The 26,816-nt window shown below is 30.6% G+C and overlaps 1 protein-coding gene and 1 non-coding gene across 6 annotated transcripts; both read left to right on the top strand.

The window, feature by feature from the left end:
- The first annotated feature begins 108 nt into the window (after positions 1–108).
- Positions 109–25,767, top strand: LOC135927581 (corticotropin-releasing factor receptor 1-like). Of its 5 annotated transcripts, none has more exons than XM_065463658.1 (15): positions 110–391; positions 913–988; positions 3,649–3,695; positions 4,101–4,256; positions 13,705–13,790; positions 15,294–15,418; positions 15,707–15,836; positions 16,006–16,159; positions 16,463–16,523; positions 17,574–17,640; positions 19,038–19,117; positions 19,315–19,438; positions 20,424–20,465; positions 23,556–23,961; positions 24,558–25,764. In XM_065463658.1, exons 4-15 carry the CDS (start codon positions 4,121–4,123, stop codon positions 24,683–24,685), a joined length of 1,539 nt encoding a protein of 512 aa, XP_065319730.1. In that variant the 5' UTR covers positions 110–391; positions 913–988; positions 3,649–3,695; positions 4,101–4,120; the 3' UTR covers positions 24,686–25,764. The 5 variants fall into 5 exon arrangements, with proteins under 5 accessions (XP_065319733.1, XP_065319730.1, XP_065319729.1 ...); XM_065463657.1 differs by having other exon boundaries at positions 3,638–3,695; XM_065463659.1 differs by lacking the exon at positions 3,649–3,695 and having other exon boundaries at positions 4,100–4,256.
- Positions 15,166–15,236, top strand: Trnag-gcc (transfer RNA glycine (anticodon GCC)). The gene has a single exon. It is a non-coding gene; the product is annotated as a tRNA-Gly (tRNA).
- Positions 25,768–26,816: the final 1,049 nt, after the last annotated feature.

The following is a 26,816-nucleotide window of genomic DNA, read 5'->3' as shown; positions in this document are numbered from 1 at the left end:
TTAAAAGATAAGACATTGACTGAAAAAAAAACATATTGACGCTAAAAAATTAAACATATTTTTTTTTAAAAAAAAATATTTATTATTTTTTTGCTAAAAATTCTTCATTATAAAAATAAACTTTTCTTGATTAAATTATCTTTTATATTTTAAATTAATATATATTTTTTTTAAATTTTTTTCGGGCCGGATTTTTATTATCGAATACCGGGTTCTGGGCCTGCTGACGGGTAGATTTCGAGCCAAAACCGATCATAATTTAAATTTTAACCTACGATTAAATACCGCGCCCACCCCACCCACACAGATAGCTGAAATTAACTAGGAATTTTCTCGCCCGAATTGGTGACGTCATACCTTCATTCGACAACATTGAATTCATACATGCGGGGTGAGAAATTTTCTTAGCTAATTTCTTTAAAATAGGAAGTTGGGGGAAAGGGAAGAACTATTTAAGTTATTTATAAAAAGACCTGCAGAGGTACCATTTGCACTGCCCGGCCCGGATTTTTTTTTCGAAAAAGATTTTTGGGCCCGGTCCGGACCGGCCGGGTTTATTTAAAAAAATTAAAATAGGCCCGGCCCGTGTACCTGAGGGCTTAGGGCCGGGCCTACAGGTCTCTGCTGATATATATTTTATTTGTTTTTTTAAAGAAAAATTAAATATTAAATAATAAGATAAATAAATAAAATAAATAAAATAAAATAAAATAAAAGAAAAATATAATATTTTTTTTTTAAAAAAAAGATAAAAATAAATCTATTTTTAAATATTTTGATCTCTCCTTTTTTTAAAAAAAAAATATCATTTTTTTTAAATCAATCGACGGTGCTTATAATTAAAATCAATTTTTTTTTATTTGAATCCGATGGTGCTTATAATTAAAATCAAATTTTTATCCTTCGCGAAAGAATCCAATTTATTCAAAGATTGGCAAACGTAAAAAAAAATAACGGAGATAAAGAAGAGAAAAAAAAAATTAACAAGGTAAATTATATTATATATTTACATATGTTTTATCTTTTTCTTATCCTGCATTCGCGCCAAATACTTTCCCCGCGAATTCACATCTAACTTGTGAATGTCAGGGTTAGAGTTAGCTTATTTTTAAATTTAAGATTTTCTAGACAAAATTCATATCTTTGATGGATATTCCTACCCTCTCAATATTTCGTCTAGATTAATATTACGCAAGCCTGAAGATTCTGATCGTAGAAGGAACAAAGGTTTGGACATCTATCAGATAAATCTCGAGGCTTAGGCAATATTTTTCTGGCTAAAGTCCAAACCCTTTGTACCATCTTCTTATGTGCAAAAAAAATATATCATCGGGTTTTTCGCGCGAAACATATTTTTTTATTTGGCTAAATTGGAGCCGATTTCTTAAAAACGGCAAACTCAATATTTCATCCGGAAAAATTATTACTCAAGCAAGCCTTAAGATTTTTCTCATAGGCGGCACAAACGTTTTGAACATCTATTAACCAAATCTCTAAGTCTTAGACAATATTTTCCTGGAAAATATTGAGTTAGCCGTTTTTAAAAACCGGCTCGGATCGAGCCCGTTTAACAACACTAAAATTTGAGTTAGCCGTTTTTAAAAACCGGCTCGGATCGAGCCCCTTTAACAACACTAAAATTTGAGTTAGCCGTTTTTAAAAACCGGCTCAAATCGAGCCGTTTAACAACACTAAAATTGGAGTTAGCCGTTTTTAAAAAGGCTCGGATCAAGCCCGTTTAACAACACTAAAATTTGAGTTAGCCGTTTTTAAAAACCGGCTCGGATCAAGCCCGTTTAACAACACTAAAATTTGAGTTAGCCGTTTTTAAAAACCGGCTCGGATCAAGCCCGTTTAACAACACTAAAATTTGAGTTAGCCGTTTTTAAAAACCGGCTCGGATCAAGCCCGTTTAACAACACTAAAATTTGAGTTAGCCGTTTTTAAAAACCGGCTCGGATCAAACCCGTTTAACAACACTAAAATTTGAGTTAGCCGTTTTTAAAAACGGGCTCGGATCGAGCCCCCTCTAACAACACTATTAGCCGTCATTTGTCAAAACACTAATTTTAGTTGTTATTACTATTTGAAAATCTATCAGTTTCAAATTAGTCATTGTTAAATGGCCTCGTTTTGAGCCGATTTCTTAAAACCGGCAAACTCAACATTTCATCCAGAAAAATTATCACGCAAGTCCGAAGATTTTGTTCATTAGGACAACACTACTTCTAAATAAAGTTTCTGTTTACAGGATTAATTATTATCTTTTTTAAAATACATTTTATTGCTTACTTAAATTTTTCCTTTTTTTTTTCTCTCGAAGATTATGCTAGCTAGTTAATAGGCGAAATTTCAATGAAAACAAAAATATTATTTATTTTTTTTTTAAAAAAATTAAAATTCAAAATGTTTATTTTAACTTTTTTAAAATATTAATTTCTTTTTATTTATTTTTTTTTAGAGTTTTGTTTTAAAATAAAAAAAAAATCTAATCTAACTATGTCACGTTTTTAGTGTTGTTAAACGGCTCTACTTAAGCCGATTTTTTTTAAAACGGCTAACTTAATATTTAAGCCAGAAAAATATTTCCCAAAGTCTCAAAATTCCTTCTATGAGTAAAATCTTCAGACCGACTAACTCGATATTTTATCCAGAATAATATTAACGCAAGGCTGAAGATTTTGCTCAACGTTGGCACAACAATTTGAGCACCTCTCAGCGGAATCTCGAGGCCTTAAACAATATTTTTTTATGGCTACAATAAACGAGTTAGCCGTAACAACAACACTAGTTCTAGGATAAATATTTTAGAATTTAAGTTAGATCATTATTTTACACGATATTATTATTTTTATTTTATATTAAAAATAAAATTGTAATAAATTGTAATAAATTTGTAATAAATTTGATTTGGAGACGTCACTAGACCTTTCTAATATTGTCTGCGCTCGATGGGTACTCATAATCGAAAACGCTTTTAAAAAATCAATATGTATATATTTTTTTTTACGTGCTTTAAAAATTTTCGAAATATATAAAGGATTTAACAGAAAATTTTGAAAAAATCAAACCCTTAATATCAACACTACCCACCTTCCTTAATGAATATTGAGCATAATTTATGTAATAGGCACCATGTGCACGGTAGGCCGCCGGCCGGCCCAGCCGGATTTTTTAGAAATTATTTTTTTCGGCCCGGTCCGGATTTTTTTAAAAAATATTTTTTTCGGCGCAGCTCTCTCTATCTATATAATTTCGGGCTCGACCCGGATTTTTAAAGAAAAAATATATTTATGTTCATTATATTTTTTTAATTTTTATAGTTGATAATGACGAGAGTTGTTATATAAAAATGTGGTATCTGTATCTGTATCTAGATAGATTTTTGATTAAAATATCGGTATCTAGATATTATTTTAGACGATGTATCTGTATCTAGATCCATTTAAAAGGTATCTTTTAAAATATACTACTCAACGTCTTTTAAAAAATCAATTTTTAGGTCCGACCCGCCCCGGGTATATGTAAAAAACGGACAGGACCGGTATTGAAACCGGGCCTTCAGGTCTCCGATATATAGATATATATATACACACACACATACTTTTTAAAAATTACTATTCATTTATTTCATAAGATCTATTGTAGGGTTGGAAGTGGTTGTGCCATATTCTCGAAAAACAATGGGGAAAAGGGAAGTGGTAAATCGAATATCTTGTTTATTAGATTACTACTCCTATACATCTTTCTTTATTTCTTAACTGAAAGAAAGAAAAGAAAAGAAAAGAAAAGAAAGAAAGAAAGAGAGAAAGAAAATTTTGAATTTTTTTTATTAAGCTTTTAAAATAAAGGGGAACGGAGGAAAAAAAATCTAAAAATTTAAAAATTTTAAAACTAATTTATTAATAAATTTAATTTGTAAACAAACACTTTTACTTTTTTAAAATATTTAAATTAAACACGTGACAATTTTTTTTTCTTCAAAAAAAGGTGTTTACCTGAGAATAAATGCATTTATTTCTTAAAATACTCGCGAAAGAAATGTTGAAGAAAACAAATTTATAAAACAAATAAAACAAATGAAATAAATAAATAAAAGGAGAACTCACGCCCAGTAACAATGAATTCTAGTAACTTGAAATGCCAATCATTCTTGGACCAAAATTCGATCCGATGGCCCGAAACGTCGAATGGGTCTCTGGCTAGCTTATCTTGCTCTTCGTTCCTCGATAGCACTCTATTCCAGGATTCCTTGGGTAATTTAATTTTTTCTAAGTTTATTTAATATTTTATATAAAAATTTTTTTTAGTCAATTTACCCCCTCCCACCCTACCCCGTCTTTTTCTACGTGTTAAGAAAATTTTATTTAGGGACAAGGGGGATGGGGCATCAGTATACTATATTTTAAAAAAAAGTTAATTAGTTATATATAATGTCTAAATATCGGTTTTGTTAATCCAACTTAATCTAAAGGGCGCACGGACCGGCAGAGTTGTATAATACATATTTAGGCTGAGAGTGTGTGGTTAAACGGCTCGTTTTGAGCCGATTTTTAATATCGGCTAACTCAGTACTTCAGCTAGGATGATATTACGCAAGCCCGAAGATTTTGTTTTGTGAAAGGAACAAAGGTTTGGACATCTATTAGCAAAATCTCGAGGCATATGCAATATTTTTATCGCTCATATATTGAATGAGCAGTTTTTAAAAACGGCCCAAAACGAACCGAGTAACAACACTAGGCTGAGATGACATATGTTCGGGTAAAAACTGCATTTAGATCATTCTTTGAATAGAGCAATTAGCCAACTATTTATATTATCATGACAAAGTTATAGTAATATAAGTTAAGAATAAGTTATTGAGCATATATTCAGCATTCTTTTTATTCTATCAATTTATCTTTCATAATGATTGAATAACTAACACTCTATTAGTATTTTTTTGAAAACAACATTTTTTTTTACAATTTCTCTTAGGAACCAGAAGAAGGAACCAGGAATTTTGAATCCCAAATAACAAAAATCCTGGACAAAAAATTAGTAGAATTTAAAATTTTTTTCTTCTGGATGATGGAATATGATGGATATTCTTTTAAAATTTTTTTATTACTTTTGTGCCTCTTGGGCAAGAAAGTATTTTTATTTTTTTTTATCATTTATTTGCCTTTTATTTTTTAAAACAAAAATTAAAAAAAAAATCTATTTACCTTTTATATGTGACCTAAATTAGATTTGGGTTATAACTTTATATTTATGTCTTTTTTTTTTTTAAAATGAACTTGAACCCAAACTTTAAAAATTAAAAATGGCTGGGTTTCTTCGTCTTCCGCTTTCTCATTTTCCTTAGGTGGGTAAAACCGGAAATTGTAAAATCAAATGACTCTCTACCCCCCCCCCCCAATTCCCCCAAAAGCACCCATTTCCAGAATTCATGTATTTAAATGATATGGGGTAAAATTATTATATTAGAAAACCGGCAACCGGGGTCAAAGATCCTTATCCCAATCCCGACCAAACTCTCATAACATCTTTGCATAAATATAATTTCATAAAAAAGAATAAGTATTTGTAAAATTATTTGAATTTATAGTCATTAACCGGTTAATAATTTACGAAGTTTGTCTTAAAACTTAAAAAAATTTTTCGCCTAAAATTATCCTGCACATTTTTGTCTATAAAATTTAGGATTTTTTTAAAACGGCTAAAAACTCAATATTACAGCCAGAAAAATAATTGTCTAAAGCCTCGAAATTTCGCTAATAGATGAACCTTTGCGTCAACTATGAGTAAAATCTTTAGGCTTGCATAATATTTTTCTGAATAAAACATTGAAGTTAGTTAGCCTTTTCTTAAAAATCTGCTAAAATCGAGCCGAGCCGTTCAACAACACTAATAAAATTATTTTAAAAAAAATGTTTAGCGGAACCTTTTCACTTTCGTAATAATTTCGCTGATAAAAATTATTTGGAGTTGATAATTAATTCTTATAATTGTTACAAAAAAATGATATACCTAATAAACTCACAAAAAAAAGCATTTTAATAAAACAAATTTTGTTCAAGAACTCGTAACTAATTTTTGGGCCATTTTTCCTTGAGGGGGTTAAAATGTAAAATTTTTTTATACATAATTTATGGAGGTGTGTACATGACATATAATTAATCAAGTTAATGATATCAAATTTAGTGATTCTGTATCGGGTCTAATTATGCAAGCCCGACCCGGCCCGTCTCGACCCGATCGATTTTTTTTAAAGCGGGTTCGGGCCGGGTTTTGCGGAACACTAATAATCTATATTCTCCAATTATTAAAATTCTTCTCCCTTTTATATATATAGATTTATTTATTTCTCCTTGCAAAATTTTAAAATATTTTGTTAGACAATTTTGTGCAGTGGTGACTATATGAAATGATGAGATTTTCAGTTTCGAATGTTATTATTTTTCCAATCGGCAAACTAATATATAAATATATATATATATATCAGAGACTTGCAGTAATACCATTTGCCCAGCCTGACCCGACGTGAAAAAAAATGAGATTTTTCGGCCCGGCCCGGGTATTTTAAAAAATTAAAAGTCCCGGCTCATGTAACCGAGCCGGGCCTGCAACTCTCTGATAAATATTAGTGCAAAATTTTATTAAAAATTACAGAGCAAGCTCGCTCCTGGAAAAAAAATACATTTCTAGGAATTGATTTTTTTTTTTATAAGATGATTTTGAAAAACAAACAAATAAATAAATAAATAACATATAGAAGCTAATAAATATTTATTATAAAAATAGACGTCATTTTTTGAAAAATTTCCTTTAAAAAAAAGATATATGCCATCTTCTTCATTCAATAACTAAGTTTTTTTAGGTAATATTTATTTAAGTTTTAATCATATATTTATATATATAAAATAGATTTGTAGGGTTGAAACGATGATATTTTATTATAATTATGCCAAAAATAGTTAATTAATTAATTATTAAAAATAGATTTTTTTTTTATTTGCTTTAAGGAGAAAGAATCAATTCAAATAATTAAAAATAAATATAAATTATTTTGGCATATACCAATTTGCCATGCAAGAAATATTTTTCCAAAAAATTTTATTTTTAGAAAAAGAAAGAAGGAAAGAAAGAGAGAATGAAGGAAAGATATAATAAAATAAAATGGATAATTTTTTTTATTTTAAAAGGTATTATTTATTTTATTTATCCAATTACGTGATTTTATTTATAATACGAAATAAATTTATCAAATTAATTGCTCTCAACTTCATAAATCATAATATTCCTATTTATTTATTTTTTATAATTTAAATTCAAAAAAAATTATTATATTTCTTAATTTTCAAGTTTTTTTTTGATGTTGAATTTTCCTTGTAACAAAATACATGTTTTATTTGTCAAATATACATTTGCCTCCCCCCCCCCCCTTTAACGTCTTAAAATTAAAAAAAAATATCGAACAGAATATGAGCTAGCCAATAATAGATTGGGCCTACGAGAAGCCGCTAACAGAGTTAAACCCTTCTCGGTAGGTAGAATTACAGTGTTCTATATGTATTTTCTCATCTGTTTTGTCATATAATATCCTTAGCCTTTTCCCTTACACTTTCCCCATTTACTTCAAGAACTTTAAATATAACGGCTAACTCAATATTTAATCCAGAAAAATATTATACGCAAGGCCAGAAGATTTTGTTCACAGGAAGGAACAAAGAGGTCTTTTAGGCAATATATTTTTTTTCTGGCTAAAATATTGAGAAAACAACACAAATTTTACAATGTTTTTAATTTTTTTTTTCTCTCGCGTTTTTTTTATACTATTTTTCTAATAATTTCTTCCAACAAATTAGCGGGGCTGGGTAAATAATTTTTATAAAATAATTTTAAATGTTTTTATCGTTCAATCATCAATTTACAAACTTAGTTTTATTAATAGCAGGTTCAATTTATTTTCGAACTAAATTAATTTTTATTTTAAATTAAATTAAAAGCTAATTATTTAAAATCGGTAATGGTTGTTTTGAAAAAAAAACAAAAAAAAATATATGCCTTATTTTTGTAACTTTAAATCTAAGTGTTGTTAAACGGCTGGCTCATTTTGAGCCAAATTTTCAGAGTTGTTAAAAGATACATTTTACATGGATCTAGATACAGATACAACGTCTAAAATAATATCTAGATACAGATTATTTAATCAAAAATCTATCTAGATACAGATACCACATTTCTATATCTAGATACAGGATCTAGATACTTGTATCTAGATCCTTTAACAAATCTGCTAATTTTAATAAGGGGGGAAATTCAATATTTTATTAGGGAAAATTATTATTTGCAAGCCTTAAGATTTTGCTCATAGGTTGGCATTGGCATAAAGGTTTAGAACATCTGTTAACAAAATCTCAGGGCTTGGATAATATTTTTTTCTGGCTAAAATATCGAGTTAACCGTTTTTCAAATATCGGCTCAAATCGAGCCGTTTAATTCGGCCGAAATATTTTAACTGCTTCGGGTAGTGTTGTTAAACAATCCAGAGTTTTGGTCGAATTTTTAAAAAAAAGGCCCGATCAATGTTTTATCCAAAATATTTATGTTAGCCTGGGAGATGCAAACATTTCTGCCATATACGAGCAAGGCTTACATAATATTATTTTGACTAATCTTAACAGCTTGGGGAGGGGAGGAGGTCTTTAGTCAGTGATCAATTTCTTATTTAATATAGGGGGTTGAGGGGAAGGGGGGGGGGGTACAGACACTAGGGAATTAATAGTGTGATACTCTACTGACATTGAAAATGAAGCCGGAAATCCTCCGTCTATAGGATTTTGCAAGCCGGGTCGAATAACTTGTACAAAATTATTTTTGGGATCGGGTAATTAATTTATCGGGTCGAGTCGAAAAATCTTTTTCAAAAAAATTTATTCGGAGACCTGTTTTTCGCGCCGATCTCTAATGGTGGCACAAACAGTTCACCGATTATATGAAACTGTTTAGAAAAAAAATGGGAAGGGGGGGGGTTGAGGTTTCCTAAAATTTTACATCTTAAGAATATATGGAGTAATGGTTTCTAGGGTCTTGTTTGGATCTTTCATCTCTGTTCTTTCTCCTTAAAATTTTGAAATATTTTCTTAAAAATTCCACATAAATTTTTATCGGAGGAAGGCACAAAAAAAAAACTCCCGGTAAAAAACGAAAGAATTATCCGACATTTTTGTTTTTTATATATATATATAGGAATCTATCCTTATTTTTCCAATCTTCCCATTCTTCCCGAACATTCCCACATATCCCTCGATCATCTTCTTCTCTGCTCTCAGAGTTTTCCAATAACCCTTTTTTTTTTTTAAAATATTTTTTTAAATTATATTTTTAAAAACTTGTTTACAAACGAAAACTTTATTGTGAACTCTCAACCCTATCTATTTTGTTATTCTGTACTTTTACCTTAACATTTTTATAAAAATAATTTATTTTTATAATACCTTGCCTATTATAGAAAAAAAAAATAAAATAAATTTTGTTACTTTTTTTTCTCGATGAAATTTGTTTTAACGGGGAGTAATAAGACCAGGCCCGTACCCGGCCCGGGTCCAGTCCAGTCCGAAAATTTGAAGTTCGGGCCGGGCCGGCAAATCTTTTTAAAAAATTAGCGAATTTAACCACCAAACGCCCCATTTACAACAGATCACTATCCAACTAGGAGTTTTCTAACACCTATATTTAACCTAACCCGATTCGGGTCTATTTTTTTAATAACGAACCGATAAAAGGTTACGAATCAAAAATAATATTACGTATAAGCGCGAAGAATTTTTTTTCTTCTTCTCATAACTGGTATGAAAGGTTTGGACATCTATTCGCCAAAATCTCGAGGCCTCGCGTAATATTATTTTGGACGAAATCTTAATCGGTTAAACTCGACCCGTAAACCGGTTTTTTAACACCGCTAGGTTAAGAGGTAAGTCTTAGTAATCCGCAAAATGAAGCGTCACGGGGGGTGGGGTATCGATTGTTTGCAGCGACCCTAACCCGAAACGCCCATTTACGGATTACTTACCCATCTAGGAGTTTTCTAACCACTCTTCACCTTTAACCCTCCTCCTACGTAGTGTTGTTAAACGGCTCGTTTTGAGCCGATTTTTAAAAACGGCTGACTCGATATTTCATCTAGAATATTATTAGGCAAGCCTGAAGATTTTGTTTGTAGAAGGAACAAAGGTTTGGGTATCTATTAAGAGAAATCTATAGGCTTAGGCCATATTTTTCTGGCTAAAATATTGAGTTAGTCGTTTTTAAAAATCGGCTCAAAACGAGCCATTTAACAACACTACTCCTACGTACAAATAATACTGCAATAAATCATTTGAAAATTGTCAATTTTCCTTAGTTTTTTTTTTGTTACAATTTGAATCCGTCATTTTAAATTTCCTCTCAACAAATCTTATGTCCCAAAATTTATTTATTAATTTTTTTTCGAATGATTTTTAGGTTCACTGATTTATCGATTTTCTTTATTTTCTAATCTTTAAAAATAGGGTGAAAAAAAAATGAAAAATCGAAATAAAAATAAAAATAAAAATAATTAAATTACAAATATATTATTTTGTCTTGTAATTCATAAAATATTTTTTGTTAAAAAAAAAAATTACTTTGAAAGCATTTATTTGCATCAGAGACCTTCATGGGCCGGGCCGGTCCGGTCCATACCCGGCTGTAATATATTTTTTTTAGCGGACCTGGACTGGACTTGGGTTTTTGAAAATTAAATTTAGCATATTTTTAAAAACGGTTGCTAAAGCTAAAAATATATTGCTATTTATTTATTTTTCTTTTAAAAATAATGAATTTCAGTATTGTAAAAAGAAAATGTTTGCCCTTTAAATACACTTAAATGTGGCTAATTTTTTTTATAAATTAAATTTTTTTAAAATTTGGGCCTGGGAATTTTTTAAAATATAAACATTGGCCGTAGGCCCAGCTTGATTAAAAAATTAGGGCCTCCATGAAGGTAGGTTTCTGATCTGCATTAGAGGTCTTGTAAATGGCAAAATTTTTTTAGATCCTGCCCGATTGGGATTTAGTTTTCACCCGACCCGGTTCCAATATTTTACTAAGGTTGTTCGGCCCGGGTTTAAAAACCGGTCCGGTTCACCCCTGATTTTTTAAATATAGGGCATGAATAAAAAACCGAACCGAAAATTGATATCAAAATCGGTTTTTTTTCTAAAAAATAAAACCAAACCTAGTGAAGAGGCATCAGCAGTTCTTTCGACTTGAAGAGACTCACTTTTGTCGGAGCTCAACAATGCCACTGCGGAGTTTAATCTTTTCTTTACTACCACACCTTTATTGAAATACCTCTCCAATTTGACACGTGTCAAAGTGACGAAGATAATTATAAATGATAGAAAAAAAAATAAATAAATTGCCAATTCCATAATTCAATTATTTTTAAATGATTTATTTATTATCATTACTTTTTTGGCTTATTAAAATTAAAATCTAAAAATATAAAAAAATTAATTTTTTGCGAATCAACATTTTTGTAATTTAAAACTAAAAAAAAAAAATTATTTTTTTTACGTGGATTCATAATTAATATTGCAAAATATTATAAATAGTATAAATATTTTTAATTCAGCCTTTTCATCATTCATAAAAAAAAAAAATTCTTTAAATAAACTAGCTTTAAGAAGAAGAAAAAGGTAGGGGATGGGTGATCGGGGTTGTTGGATCGTCATTGAAATTGAAAGGGTTAGATAAGAGGTACCATTTATACGGCCCGGCCCGGCCCGGTTTTTTTCAAAAATTATTATCGGCTTGGCCCGGATTTTTTTAAAAATATATTTTATTTATTTTTGATTTTTTCAAATTATTGGTTTTGAAATAAACTGGCCCGGATATTTTTTTTAAGAAAAATTTCAGGCCCGGCCCTGGTTTATTTATAAAAATTATAATACGGCCCGGTCCGTGTACCCGGGACGGGCTTAGGGCCGGGCCTGCAGGTCTCTGATAATTACTAAGGCGCTATCGCTGTCATCTGAATAAAATTGGAGGGGATAGGTAGGTCGTTTTGATTAGGATTTCCGTTTATATGGCAAATTTTATCATCATTAGCTTGGGAATTGATGGGGGGGGGGGGGGTGGAAGAGGAAAGGGGATGGGGGGGGAGTATAGAATTTTACGAGGTTAATAAAAATGATGAAAAGGAAGGAGAATCGTGATGGTGGAAGAGGTAGAGAAAAAGAAAAATGGGAAAATAACATGAGAGGTCAAAATAATTAATTAATTATTATAGAAAGATGCTTACAAATCGATAGGGAACAAGAAGATAGATGATCGTTTAATAAATTTTTAGAAAATATTCTCAGCCAAATTTCTGCCTAAATAATGACAATGTTTTAAAACCGCGATTTTTTAAAATGAGAAACTTGGACACAGCTGATAATCATTGTTAATTATTATGTTTATCAAATCTGACCTTTTTTTTTTGGCGAATCGAAGATGAAAGATCAATTTTAAAACCTACATTTTACTTGGCCGATAAATTTAAGAATATGGTAAGAACCTCTAAATGTGATATCGAGACTAAAGGTCATCAAGAAAATAGATCCGTCAACAACAAGAGTAACCTGGAGTACTCCAATGGTAGTGGTGGTACGTAAAACTTTGGGGAACGGGTTTTTAATACAAAGCCCGCCAAACCATTGTTTATTTTTTTTTAGCCCGCCAATAGATAGCCTTTGGGAAAAAATATCCGCTCGGCCATCGTTTCAAAATATTTTTTTAACTCGTCCGCCGGCCCATGTTTTTTTTTTAAAAAAACTGCCCGCTCGTCTAACTATTACTCATAAAAATGTAAAAAATTTTTTATCCCTACAATTTGCTAAGCATTTTATTCAATGTGAAAGAGAAGAGAAGAGAATCTTTCTTTCTTTCTTTCTTTCTTTCTTTCTTTCTTTCTTTCTTTCTTTCTTTCTTTCTTTCTTTCTTTCTTTCTTTCTTTCTTTCTTTCTAATGTGTTATACTCGAAAACGGTTAGCCCAATATTTTAGCCTAAATAAAATATCACACATGCCTGGAGATTTTGCTCATAGTATTGTAGACAAGGTTTGGATTATCTATCAACGGAATCTCGAGGTTTGCATAATACTATTTTTGGCTAAAATCAGAGACCTGCAGGCCCTCGGGCCGGACCGTATTTTAATTTTTTTAAATATACCCGGGCCCTGAAAATTTTTTTTAAAAAAAAACGGGTCGGGTAGGACTTTACAAATGGTACCTCTGCAGATTTCTGGCTAAAATCTTAATTTAAAATTGGCTAAATGGAAGCCATTTTTTAACAACACTACAATTTGAAGGATATAAATTAGTGATGGATTTGGATTTGAATATTTATTTTTAAAAATATGTTAAGAATCAAGTGAAAATTTTCTTTCTCTTTTTTCACCCATCCGCCCATTCAAAAATATGCTAAGTTTTTTTTAACCCTCTTACTGGCCTCTATAGACAGTTACCGCGCCGTCCATGTTACCCCTGTTTATTTACTTTACCGGTATTTATTTACTTAACCAGTATTTATTTACATATTGAAAGAAAATTTTACTCTTGGGGGGGGGGGGGGCTTTAAAAAAGAATAATTTTTTACATTATATTTTTGTATATAATATTTAATTTATATAATTTTACTATTCGTTATAGAAAACGCTTACAAAAAATGCTTCAGCAACGCCACCTGGTCAACTTACACTAACGACTCTCTCTGTCAACTCATTACTATTAATCAGGTTTCAAATTCCTTGGCACATTTTTTATCAGTGTTTGCTAAAATCTTAAGATCACTTTAAAAAGAAAGAGAAATTTTTGATCAAATTTTACCTAAAATGTCATAATCTTTTATATCGGGGGGGGGGGGGGGGGGAATGATATTTTTTTAAAAAGTTTTTTTCACTGGAAAGTTAGGTTCTAACCCAAAAGAAATTAATGTTACAAAGCAATAAATCGAATCTTTTTTCCTCCTTTTATGAGAGGGGGGGGGGGAGTGTGTGGTGGTCTGTGATAGATTAATTCTAGATTACGAATTTTTCTACATTGTTTTTTTCCCTAATAATTTTGTCAGGATCTAAGGACATTCGAGAAAGAATCAGAGATCAGAGGCTAGACGCAAAAAAATTTTGTGGGTTCCCCTGGAAAAAGTTTGAAGCCCCCACTTATAACTTGTAAATATTTAACTTAGGCACTTCCGCGTCTAAAGAAGGGTAGGCGGGTTGTGTGTTACGCTTAGCTAATGTGGTTCAATAGTTACGGTTGTTTGCTTCCTTGCATCATATTCCTAATAGATTAGATCATAGTTAATCACGATCATATCCATTTAATTTAAATAAATGAACAGAGTTCAAAAGCAAATTGATAACTTACGGCGGAATGCGTGTCGCGTCCAATGGCATATAATAATACCTTGACACATGATGTATACATAATAATAATACATTTGAAAGCGTCGTTGAATTCAAATCAGCTGGAACCGCCATTTTGGTAACCCTTATAGTAATTATTCGCATGTTAAAAATTACTATTAAATTGATAACTTGCTTCCTTATTATCTCGATGACCAGGAAATTCTTTAATAAAGTTTGCGTCAGACGTATAAATAAATTGGTCTCTCGTTTAAAATTTTTAATAATTATATGGGTAATCAAAATGACTTCTCCAGCTGTTTTCATTTATGTACACTTTTGATGTATGCATCGCTACAGTCTAGGGGTATTATATGTCATTGGTCGCTTCTAATATCAAATTCGTCTCAACAACAAAAATTGAACTTATCCTACATACTACATGTATAGGCGGGTTATATTTTTTTTAAATGGGTGAATAATATAGCACATAAATGGGCTTTTATTGTTATATAAGAAGATTTAAAATAAAAATATAAAATTTGCTATTTACCCACCTGTCATGTTTTAAAAACATAATATTTTAATAAAATTGATAAGATGTAAAAAAAAACATAATAAGAGATTAATTAATATGAAATAAAAAGATATTTTAAAAAAATTAGAGATTGTTATAAAAGTTGGTTATAATATTTTAAATAAAAAATATGGATAAATTCTTTATGTATATAATATATAATTTATAAAATTTAATTTTACATAAGAAGCATCGGTGGTTCAGTGGTAGAATTCTCGCCTGCCACGCGGGAGGCCCGGGTTCAATTCCCGGCCGATGCAAAATTTTTTTTTCAACTGTAACAAAATTAACTTGATAACGAAGATAATTTTTTTTAGACGAATTCAGGGATTGCGATGAAATACAAATCCTCCTTCCCGACACAAGTCCTTATCTATTACATCGGCTACGCCTTATCAATATTATCTCTGAGCTTGTCTCTCATTATATTGTCACGTTTCAAGTTAATTTCTATTTTTTAATATATAAGAATGATATTTTTACTGGTTCAAAATAGACTGGGGTGGAGTGGACCTGGTTCATTTTACCCCGATCATCTTCTTTTTTTTAGAATAAACATTTGGATAAAGTTGGAAATAAAACGCAAAAAGAGTTTCAAAAAAATAAATAGAGTTATAATTATGAAAAGAAAGTGAAAACAAAGAAAGAAAAGGCAAGCGAAAACTACATATCTCTACTAGAGTACTGAATTAATAAGGCATTTTTTTAAAAAACATTACAATGTCAACAGAAGCCTCAGATGCGATCGTAACGTTATCCATTGCCATTTGATCATAGCTTTTATCATGAGCGATATTCTATGGATATTACTCCACCTTTTTCACACCAATTTCTCCTTGTTTAACGTGAATAGCCGCATGGTAAAATAAAATAAATTATATATATATATATAATATAGGCACAAAGAAGAGATTGAATGGATTGGAGAAGGGAAGGAAATAATTTGAAAGAAAGAAATAATATACAATAAAACATTATTGTATATAAATTAAAATTGAAAAAAAAAACATTTATTATTTTTTCTTTTAGAAAGTGTGTAGCGCTATCTCGGTATTTTACACCTATTTTTACTTAGCAAATTTCTATTGGATGTTAGCTGAGGGCATATTCATGTACCAAATGGTCATCATCGGCTTTGCTCACAAGATTATACCTTTACGATACATAGTTTCTATCGGCTGGGGTAAAAAAAACCACTCATATTCTTTAAAATCACTCGTCCATTTAATTTACCATTATAGATGAAAATATTATTTTTAGACCAATAAACTCAGTTTCACTAAATATAATATCAATAACATCACAAGATTTAGAAAGAAAGAAAGAAAGAAAGAAAGAAAGAAAATAAATACAATATGAATTTGAAAGAGGACACTAAACCAAAAAAATGTGTTTTTTTAATATAATGGCAATACACAGATAGTTCTTCTTAAATTGAGATTACCGATTCATCAAAGTTTAATTTTTTTTAAACCTCTATATAAAGGTGCCCCCTTTCTCGTAATTTGCGCGTGGGCTTTCACCGATCTGAAAATTCACGGAAATATGTATATATATAAATCACATGACATTTTTTTCTTCTTTTGGTGACTTGTAAACTTTATTTCAAAAAAAAGTAACTTTAAAAGAGTAACGCGTTACTCTTATAGCCACAAGTTGTTCGGTCTGGCCCGAAGACCAGTGTAAACAAAAATCAAAGTTTTATCAAAATGGAATTTAAAATTTGCCGAGATCCGAGCACATTTCAATACTATCCCCCCCTATAAGCCCAATGACGATTTAATCCTTACCCCCACCCATCTAAGGCAAATTTAGTATTAAAATATTAGCTTAAAATGTTCTTTCTACCCCCCCCCCCACTACATCCTCAATTTCAATGAGGATCTTGCGTCATACCCCCTTCCCACTCCATGGTAGATCGGGATGCACCCCTCGTGAAAGGTACAGTCAAAATCAGACCCGACCGAAAAGAAAAGTCTATCCGAGCCCGACTGAGTTCGATTCGAACTGTATATAGACATATAATAATACCTAGACTGACGATGCATTCATAATAATGCATTTGAAAGCGTCGTTGAATGAAAATCAGCTGTACCCGCCATTTTGGTAACCCATATAGTAATTATTCTCAAGATGAAAAAACTACTATTAAATTGATAACTCGCTTCCTTGCTATCTCGATGATCGGGCAATTCATTAATAAAGTTTGCGTCAGACATAGGAATAAATTGACTTCTCGTTTAAATTTTTTTAATGATGATATGGGTAATCAAAATGGCGTCCCCAGCTGTTTTCATTGATGTTACACTTTTAATGAATGCATTGTTAGTCTAGATATTATTATATGTCATTGGTATACACTAAAATAAGCTTTTTATCAGAGACCTGCATGGTTTATTTTAAATATAGCCGAAACAAATATTTTAAATCGACCATCAATTAGCTACAAATATTTAAAAATAAATATAATATATTATAAAAAATAAAAATCCGGGTCGGGCCGCGCAGTTGATGGTACCTCTTGCAGGTCTCTGCTTTATATTATTAATTTATTAATATATTTTAAAATAAAAAACGAAACAAAAACATATATAAAGGTGTATGCTTATTTCGAAATCAAGGATTTATTATATCTACACCGTTCCTATCTTCATAGTCCTCATAGTATACTTAATTTTAATATCCTATTTAATCCTGATTTAAGCCGAGTTGGCTTGAACAGCTGACACATATTATGTGTCGGTTTTTGTCTCGATACCGACCCTAGTCGAACCCTAATTTAGCCATCTCGATTTAAAATCTGGGCCTTTTTTTGCGACTTTCGACTCGAATTTCGGGTAGTTTTTTCGACCTTGACCCAAAAAAGGTATAAAAATAATATATATTGAAAATTGCTTACTTTTCCATAGTTCTGATTCATCTTCAAAAAAAAATAAATAATATTTTAATTTTAACCCTTTCAAAGATGAAAATATATTCGATTTTAGAACTTACCCAATAAAAATATATAACCATATACCATGATTGAGTTTGAGACGAATTTTGTATCGGGTCAAAATAATCCAGATCCTTTTTTGGGTCGGGATAAAAAATGATCCTAATTTTGGGTCCGGGTAAGCGACTCGTAACTTTTTTAATAGCACCAAGTGTGCTCGTTTATATATTTAGTATACAGAGCAATTAATACATATGTTAGCGGCGACGTCATATATTTTTTTTTCAAATTTAAATCATTTTTAGAGGCCGCCTTTTTTTTAAATTTTAGAAATCTAATTTTTCCGGAAATGTATTCCAGCTAGCTAGGCTAACTCGATATTTTATCCAGAAAAATATTAGGCAAGCCTGAAGATTTTGCTCATAGAAGGAATAAATGTTTAGACATTTAATCAAAATCTTTAGGAGTAAGTAATATTTTTCTGGCTAAAATATTGAGTTAGCCGTTTTAAAATCGGCTCAATACGAGCCGTTTAACAACACCAAATCCAGCAATGTTTAGAGAATCCATAATCTTATGAATTGTGGACAATTTTGGCCGTTAATCTTTTTTAGTCATATATGTAAAAACGAATATAAATCATATTACGTTCAAAAGTTCACGGCGAAATTGTGTGAAATTTATAGGTTATAGGTTAGGTATTCCGAACATGATAAGAATCATTTCCGGTAAAATCAAATTTTAAAATTTAAAAATATGCTCTAGAAAAATAACACATTTGCCGGGAAGAAAAAAACACACATTGACGAAGATGGCGTATCACCAGCTGATTTGCAACGCCACTATTAAATACATTTTAATGAAAATTATATAAGTGTTAATTATGTAATAAAAATTGTCCAGTTATTGTTATTTTAAAAAAAATATGTCTCCTTAACCTGAAAGAAAGCAAGGAGGAAAAAGGAAGGAAGGAAGGAAGAAAGATTATAATTCCAATTTTGTAGTTAAAAAATAACATTTTATAAAATCATTTCGAGATTAAGTTATTATATATATATATGTGTATATATATATATATCTTATTCCATATCGATAAATTGTTTTTTTTTTAAATTTTAAAATACAGTTAAATTTCCTTATCTTCGCCCGCATCGTCAAAGTGTTGGTCGAAAAGGTTCATTCTAACACAGGGAATATAAATTATTTGTAAGTATAATAATATTTAAGTAAAATGAGAAATAGGGGATGGAAAGAAAGGAAATAAAGAAAAGAAAAGAATGAAAAGAAAAGATAAGAAAAGAAAAGAAAGAAAGAAAGAAAGAAAAGAATAACCGATTTTATATTTAATTTACACTTTCATCTATATTATATATATATATATATATATAACTAAATCATCCAAGAAAATCTTTCAAAGGCTTCATATTCCTGATTCCCCATCTAGGTATCACCTATTTCATCACCTTATACCAACCTCCCAATCCCATTTATCGCAAAATAATTATGCCCTTTTTGATATCGACTCAGGTATCATTTCTTTCTTTCTTTCTTTCTTTCTTTCTTTCTTTCTTTCTTTCTTTCTTTCTTTCTTTTAATTATATATATATGTTAGCGTTCAAATGTGTTATTTTTTTTTTCAATTTTAAATCATTAATGTGAGCGCATTTTTTTTTAAAATTTAAAAAAATCTGATTTTACCGGAAATGCAATCCAGCATGTTTGGAATACCTATCTTATGAATTTGTAGACAATTTTGCAGTTAACCTTTGAGTCATTTATAATTTATATAGAAAAAATATATGGAAAATCTAATATAAATTATATTAAGTTCAAAAGTTCCTGACAAAATTTACAGGAAATTCATAAGGTTAGGTATTCCAAACATGATGGAATACATCTCCGTCAGAATCAGATTTTTAAATTTAAAAAAAAACGCGCTAAAAAAAATACATTGACGTTAATATTTAAACGCCATCTTTTAAAGTTTTAAAAAAAAATTGATTATACCGGAAATGTATTATTCGCGCATGCGTATTTTTGAATGAGTGTGTCCTTCGAAATAAAGCGTTTTAAAATTAAAAATTAATATTTTTGAGAATTTTTAAAAAAAATTAAATTTCGACTTAAAATAATGATCAAAATTTAATAATATAAAATGGCCATGATTTCGTTTTAATTTACAAAAAAAAAATAATATAATTACAAATATTTTTTAAAAGGTATCTTTTTTTTTGCTTTTCATATTTATTTTTCTACTTTTTTAAAATAGTGTTTTTCTAGTGTTGTTAAACGCACTCACTCAATATTTCATCCAGAAATATATTATGTAAGCCTGAAGATTTTGCTCATAGAAGGAAACAACAAAGGTCTAGACATATATTACTGAAATCTCGAGCCATTCTGGCTAGAATATTGAGTCAGCCGTTTTAAAAAAATCGGATCAAAAAGAGCCGTTTTAACAACACTAAGTGTTTCTATTTCATTTTTAATTCTTTTTTTTTTTTTAACACAGGGATTTTTCGTGTCGTTGTATTGTTGCTTCATGAACAGAGAGGTTTTAACTCTATATTTGCTAATATTATCATTTATATTATGATCATTGGCGTAGCCAAGGAACGAAGGGAAGTGGAAAATCCCCTTGTTCGGAATACCTTTTTTTCTCAAATCAGCATCAGTTCCAGTGACGGATTTCTTGGAGCCCAAGGGCCCGCTTTGCGGACCGGAAGCGCTACCAATCTGGGTCGTGGTCGTTTGAAAATATCACTTTTAAAGGCGAATTAAAATTTTTCTCCCAACACACACTTCACTGCCCTTTTTCAAAATTTATACAATATTAGAAACTATAATTTGAAAGTAGAAAGTTAATATAATTTTTTTTATAAAATGGCGACTATTATTATTAAAACTTTTTAGAGAAAAAAAAAGGGTGAAAATATAAAATTATTTTTTATTAAAAATGTTATATAAACCAAAAATCTTACAATTAAGTATACCTAAAGGCTTTCATTAAAATCCATAGGAGGGAGGAATACCAACCCCCTAATGATGCTTTCCCCTACCCCATAAGAGAAATTCTGGATAATGATTATTATATTATACAACTGAACCAAATGAATGAAGAGGGAGAAAGAAGGATGTGACGTAGTCAAGGTTCGATCTTTTGTCCGGACCGAACTGGACCGTGGTATTTATTTAAAAAAATGATCGATCCTTTTCCGGTCTAGGACCGTGAAGACCTGACTATTGATCGTCACTAAATGCGAGGTAGGGAGATCTAGAGAGAGGAGGAAGTAAGGAAAAAACGAATTGAATAAAGAGAACAAGGGATATACTATTCGTTTTTGCCTCACGGCGAAACGCTTATAGAAAGCCAAACAATTTCATAAAATAAAAGAAATATTATGAAAAATGTATTGATTATTTGGCATCAATATTGTTAATTATTTAAAATTTATCCATCTTGTATTAAAATGATTACTTAATTAATGTAATATTAATAATCATTCCCCTTCGGTTCAGAGCATTATTCAAGATAATATTAATATTATAAGTGTGTATATATATACCGCTGCACGCCGAAGAAAAAGTACCGGCGGCCAGAGCGGTCTTAAAAATCCAAATCAGCGGTTGGCGGCGCGTTGCCCTTTAATTACCGACATCAAAGGTGACACGAATCAGCGTGGTAATTGATTTCTTTTAACGTAAAAATAAACTATACCCTAAAATAATTTTATTCAAATTTACTTGTCATGAAGGACGATTCTTGAATTCAACGTCAACTCACCGATAGAGAAAATCTTTCCACTTAGGTGTGCTTGTTTTCTGGAACTCTAAATTTTTTTTTTGGCTAGCATCTAAAAGATGCCGAAATTTTGATTGATCATCTTTCCTTTTCCGAAAATTTTAAGAACATCTAAATTCTGTAACAAAAAAAAACCCCTCTTATACAAAAGTATCCCAGTCAAAAATACTCGTGTTGTTAAACGTTACTTTTGAAAAGTAACTGGTTATCCGACTATAGTTATTAGTTACAGTGCAGCTCGATTTGAGCCGATTTACTCAAGATTCTATCCAGAAAAATATTGCCAAGGCCTCGAGATTTCCCTGATAGATGCCCAAACCTTCGTGCCATCTATGAGCAAAATCTTCAGGGCTTGCGTTATTTAATTTTTGGATAAAATACCGAGTTGGCCGTTTTTTAAAAACCGGCTTTAAAAACCGGCTCAAATCGAGCCGTTTATTTGCATGATTAAACATTCAAAATATATTTTTTATTTTATTAAATGCAAACTTAATTTTGGGATTTAACTAAGAGCATAGACATGTTTTCAACCAAAAATATTCCAATCAATCTTCAAGTTGAGATTCAAACTTAGAGACTTAATTCAATTTTTTTAGGCTAAAAGATTGACTGAGCCACATTTAAGAGGGTCAAGGTTAGGTAATTGAACAAACACTAGAAGAGATATAAATGGAAATACTTTATTAAATAATGAAAATAAAAAAATATACGACAATGTAGTACAGGAACCGTGCTGGCTTCTGGCAACTTTGAGAAGACAGTTATATCTAAAAAAAAATTATATAATAATAGCCAGGCTTAGCTTCACCATTTAAAAAAAACGGGATACGTGAATGAGCAGCCTAGAACATAAATTTTATTGGTAATATTTAATGGAAACATATTTTTAAAATTTTTTTTGTAAATTAATGACTGAAGTTAGGTAAATGTTAAGCATAATTTATGTAGTAATTTAAAATTACAATTTCAATGAGAAATAAAAGTTAGCGACCCCCTTTTAAATAGTCATTATTTTGGTTTGCCAAGAGACATGTCCTCTTTAGCACGGGCCTGGGTATAATAGTTTATTTATTTATTTATTTAAAATTAGACTTAATGAATTTCTATTTGACTTTAGCTATATTTGGTGTCTAAAAGACTTACTATTTTTTCTCCAAAAAAGAAGAGAATATATCTTCTTCTCCGTTTAATGGCGATTTTCAGGTGGTTTACCCTTGGCCAGTTTTCTTTCTGATTTAATCATTAGAAAATTTTGTAGCAAGGTTTTTACAATCGGGTGGCCTTCCTGACATCAACCCCATTTAGGTGGTTTTTACACTCCGTTGAGGAGACGACGGTGACCCTATTCTAGACCCAAACCACAGGAAACTTTTTAGACCTCCATTAGATTTTAAGATATCCTTAAAGTGACTGGGAAATTAACCAGTTTCTTTTGTTGTTACATCCCAAAGAAATGCCAACAACCTACTTTAATAACACTAAAATAATGCTTACGGAATACAAGACGAACGTCGGGACAAAAAATCTCGACTTTAGATTAAAATTTAAAATGCTTTTTTAAAAAAAAGCAGTAATTTTTAAAAATTTCACTCTTTTTTAAAGGCATTTAATTTGTTTTTTTTTTTCGATTAGGGTATTTTGGTTCAGTGTCCATTTATTCTAGATAAACTTTTTCCGATAAGAAAGAATATGGCATTCTTATTCCAATTCATTTATATTAGAATGTCGCGTTTTCCGTATCGGCAAGGCGCCTGCCTGATTTAAATAATTGACCGCGTTCTAAGGCCTCAAAAATGGGCCGCGCATATCTATATATATATTTTTATGTTTGTAACCTTCCAGGTCAAATTAGTCTTCACGGCCGAAGTAAAAAATTTGGCTAACAGGCGTAGGTCCAGTGGCACCACCAATTCTTTCGTCCTTCTCTCTAGCCATTCCGATATTACCTCCTCGTTCCCTTACTTGCTTAAGCGTTTTTCCGTTCTGTCTAACGCTCTGAAGAGGCCATCCGTCCAGAGCGAGTTCGGTGTATTCTACGATGACTCCATCGTTTCGATAAGGAATCCATCCTCACTCTTAATGACGAATGGCACTAAGGATCAGGAGACCGAATCTTTGGTCGAGCCAAGCGGAGAAACAACGATTGATTCTAAGATTGTAGCGGAAAGCGAGGGCCAAAATTGTAAGGAAAAATACGAAAAGGATTTTGTCACGAACCCGGGAATGAATTCTGGGAAACGGATCGAGAGTAACATTTAGCGATTATTTTAGCCATTACAAAATAAAGTCTAAAAATATCTCTTATATAATCATATTAACCCACCGAGATTCAGTGTTTAAAGATCATGGCGGTTTAATCGGTAAAATCCAATCATTTTAGATTGAGTTAAAATTATTTCAAGAATATTTAAACCCGAATTCGTTAATTTTTTTTATACGAGGTTTCTGGCCACGGTTTTATTTAACAGTTTTCCCGCCCGGCTGCTAAAATTACTTTACCAGCCATGGAGACTTCTAATTTATCGTATATTTTCTTCATTTTAATCTGGTTAAATAAGGACAGAGTTTCAAAATGATTATATCAGCTCCTTACACTGAGTTAGGGTACCCCCCCCCCCCTATCTCCCTCAAAAAAAATGGTCGATCCCCAAACATGACCTCCCCAAATTTGTTTGTAATAACTTATGAAAGAAAAATAATCTCCCCAAAAATATTGGCCCCCCAAATAAAAGGTTCCACCCCCTCCCCTTTCCCTTAACTGACACTTCATGATTACGTATAATTTGCACATTATGTTTTATATAATATATTAATCATTCATTTCTTTCTATTTTTATTTTACAGAAAAAACTCCGAAAGATTGTGCAAATGATTTTTCCCGTCGAAAGAGGTCTTCTAGTTTAAGCTTACTAGGTTCACATTCATCTTATGAGAATGAATCCTTCATTTCTCACTTTGCCTTAAATTCCTAACCGATAAATTCAAGAAGATTCACATTCATCCTATGAGAATGAATCCTTCTTTTCTCACTTTGCCTTAAATTCCTAACCGATAAATTCAAGAAGAAGAGAAAGAAGAAAAAAATTTTCACCAGAAGATTCATTAAAAATTTTGTTATTTATTTATTAATTTTTTTTTCTCGCCGACAAAATATTCCTCAAAATTAAACTATCTTATGGTCACGAAAGTTTATCGCAACGTGATATATGTATGACGTGATCTTAGGACGGGTCGTAAGACCGGCGTGCTGAGTGAATGAATATAATGTATTATATAAAATTCTAAGTGGATTTATCAAAAAAACCAAAGTTTATGTATGAATATTATATATAAAATCGCGGGTTGCAACTTTATAAAATATATATAAAAGACTTTCATCCTTTAGATCATCCATCCTTCACTAACATTTACACCCCCCTTTTTTTTCTTCTTCTTAAATGACACTCGCATACATGATAAGTATTTATTTCCCGATACCTATAATTAATTCGCCATCTCCCCAAAATCCAATTTAATAACTTTAAGAAGAAGAAAAAAAGTATCAAAAATCTTTTTGAGTGGTATTTTGTATACCACTCAATATTATTTTAACTGATATAATGTATCATATTGGTTTATTTTCCCATTCGACGTACATTCATATTTTTGTTCCGGGATTAATGGAGCATGCCTATTCTTAACAGCTCCATTTCCGTTCATTCCTTATTTTTTTGTTTTGTAAAAGAACTTATAAAATATATATTTTTGCACAGAAATTTTTGATAATATATGATATGAAGCATATTAGACAGTCTTGTTTGATATATAATATTTTGACAACATTTTTCAGTCCATTTTTTTGTGAAATATTTAATTTTAAAAATTTTTGTCACTTAACTAAGTTTCAATGTCCCTTCACCCACACACCAATTTTATAATAAGAAAACTATGGAATTTAGATAATTATAGAGTTTATATTATATACGCACTCATTTACAATTGTTATTTATATTAATTCATTACGTTACTTAATAAATGTGTAATACTAAAATTTAAAAGAAAAATGGAAAAGGAAAATATTCAAATCAAGAAATAAATATAAAAAAATGCCATCGCATCTGTAATAATGCGCACAAATTGAGCGTTTACGTTTTGCCGTAATTTTCAAAATTTAAATAAAAAAACGTAATGCGTTCATTTGTCTTTTTATTAATATCCGTCGATTCGAAATTTTAAATAAGTTTCTAAGCAGAAGAAAATTATATTATCGTCTGCATTTTATATTTCTTTAATTTTCTAAATATTCCTTTTTAGTAAGTTATTTATATTTTACATTTTTAATATAATATTACCAAACGAAGAATAAAAAAAAAGTATTGAAAATGCAAAACCTGTCTGCGTTTTTTAAAATGGTTGATATTAAAAAACGGCTGACTCAATATTTTAGCCAAATAAATATTGTCTAAGGCTCCAGATTTCGTTGATAGATGTCTAGACCCTTGAGCCATCTATGAAGAAAATCTTCAGGCTTGAGGAATATTTTTCTGGATAATATAATGAGTTAGCCGTTTTTAAAAACCGGCTCAAATCGAGCCGTTTAACAACACTAGTTGCTAACGCCAAACGGTAACCGATTTGCGCGAGGTCATTCGAAAGACCATTATTGCTGCTTGCAAAACGCATCGTTTGAAACGCTCAATTTGTTCGCAAAATTACGCCGCATAATTATGCATACAATTTTATTATGGTATTTATTTTTTTCAAATAGCTTTTAAATGTAAATAAATACCAATGACATATAATAATACCTAGACTGACGATGCATTTGAAAGCGTCGTTGAAGGTATATCAGCTGGATCCGCCATTTTGGTAATACACATATAGTAATTATTTTCATGTTAAAAACTACTATTAAATTGATAACTCGCTTCCTTATTATCTCGATGATCGGGCAATTCATTAATAAAGTTTGCGTCAGACATAGGAATAAATTGGCCTTTTGTTTAAAATTTTTAATAATGAGATGGGTAATCAATATGGCGTCTCCAGCTGTTTTTCATTGATGTACACTTTTAATGAATCAGTCTAGGTATTATTATACGCCATTGATAAATACTAACCTGA

This window comes from Gordionus sp. m RMFG-2023, chromosome 3, assembly GCF_954871325.1.
Source record: "Gordionus sp. m RMFG-2023 chromosome 3, tfGorSpeb1-WG-v2, whole genome shotgun sequence".
Classification (NCBI taxonomy): Eukaryota; Metazoa; Nematomorpha; class Gordioida; order Chordodea; family Parachordodidae; genus Gordionus; species Gordionus sp. m RMFG-2023.
The sequence above is the reverse complement of the archived record's forward strand: the minus strand, read 5'-3'. Positions and strand labels throughout refer to the sequence as shown.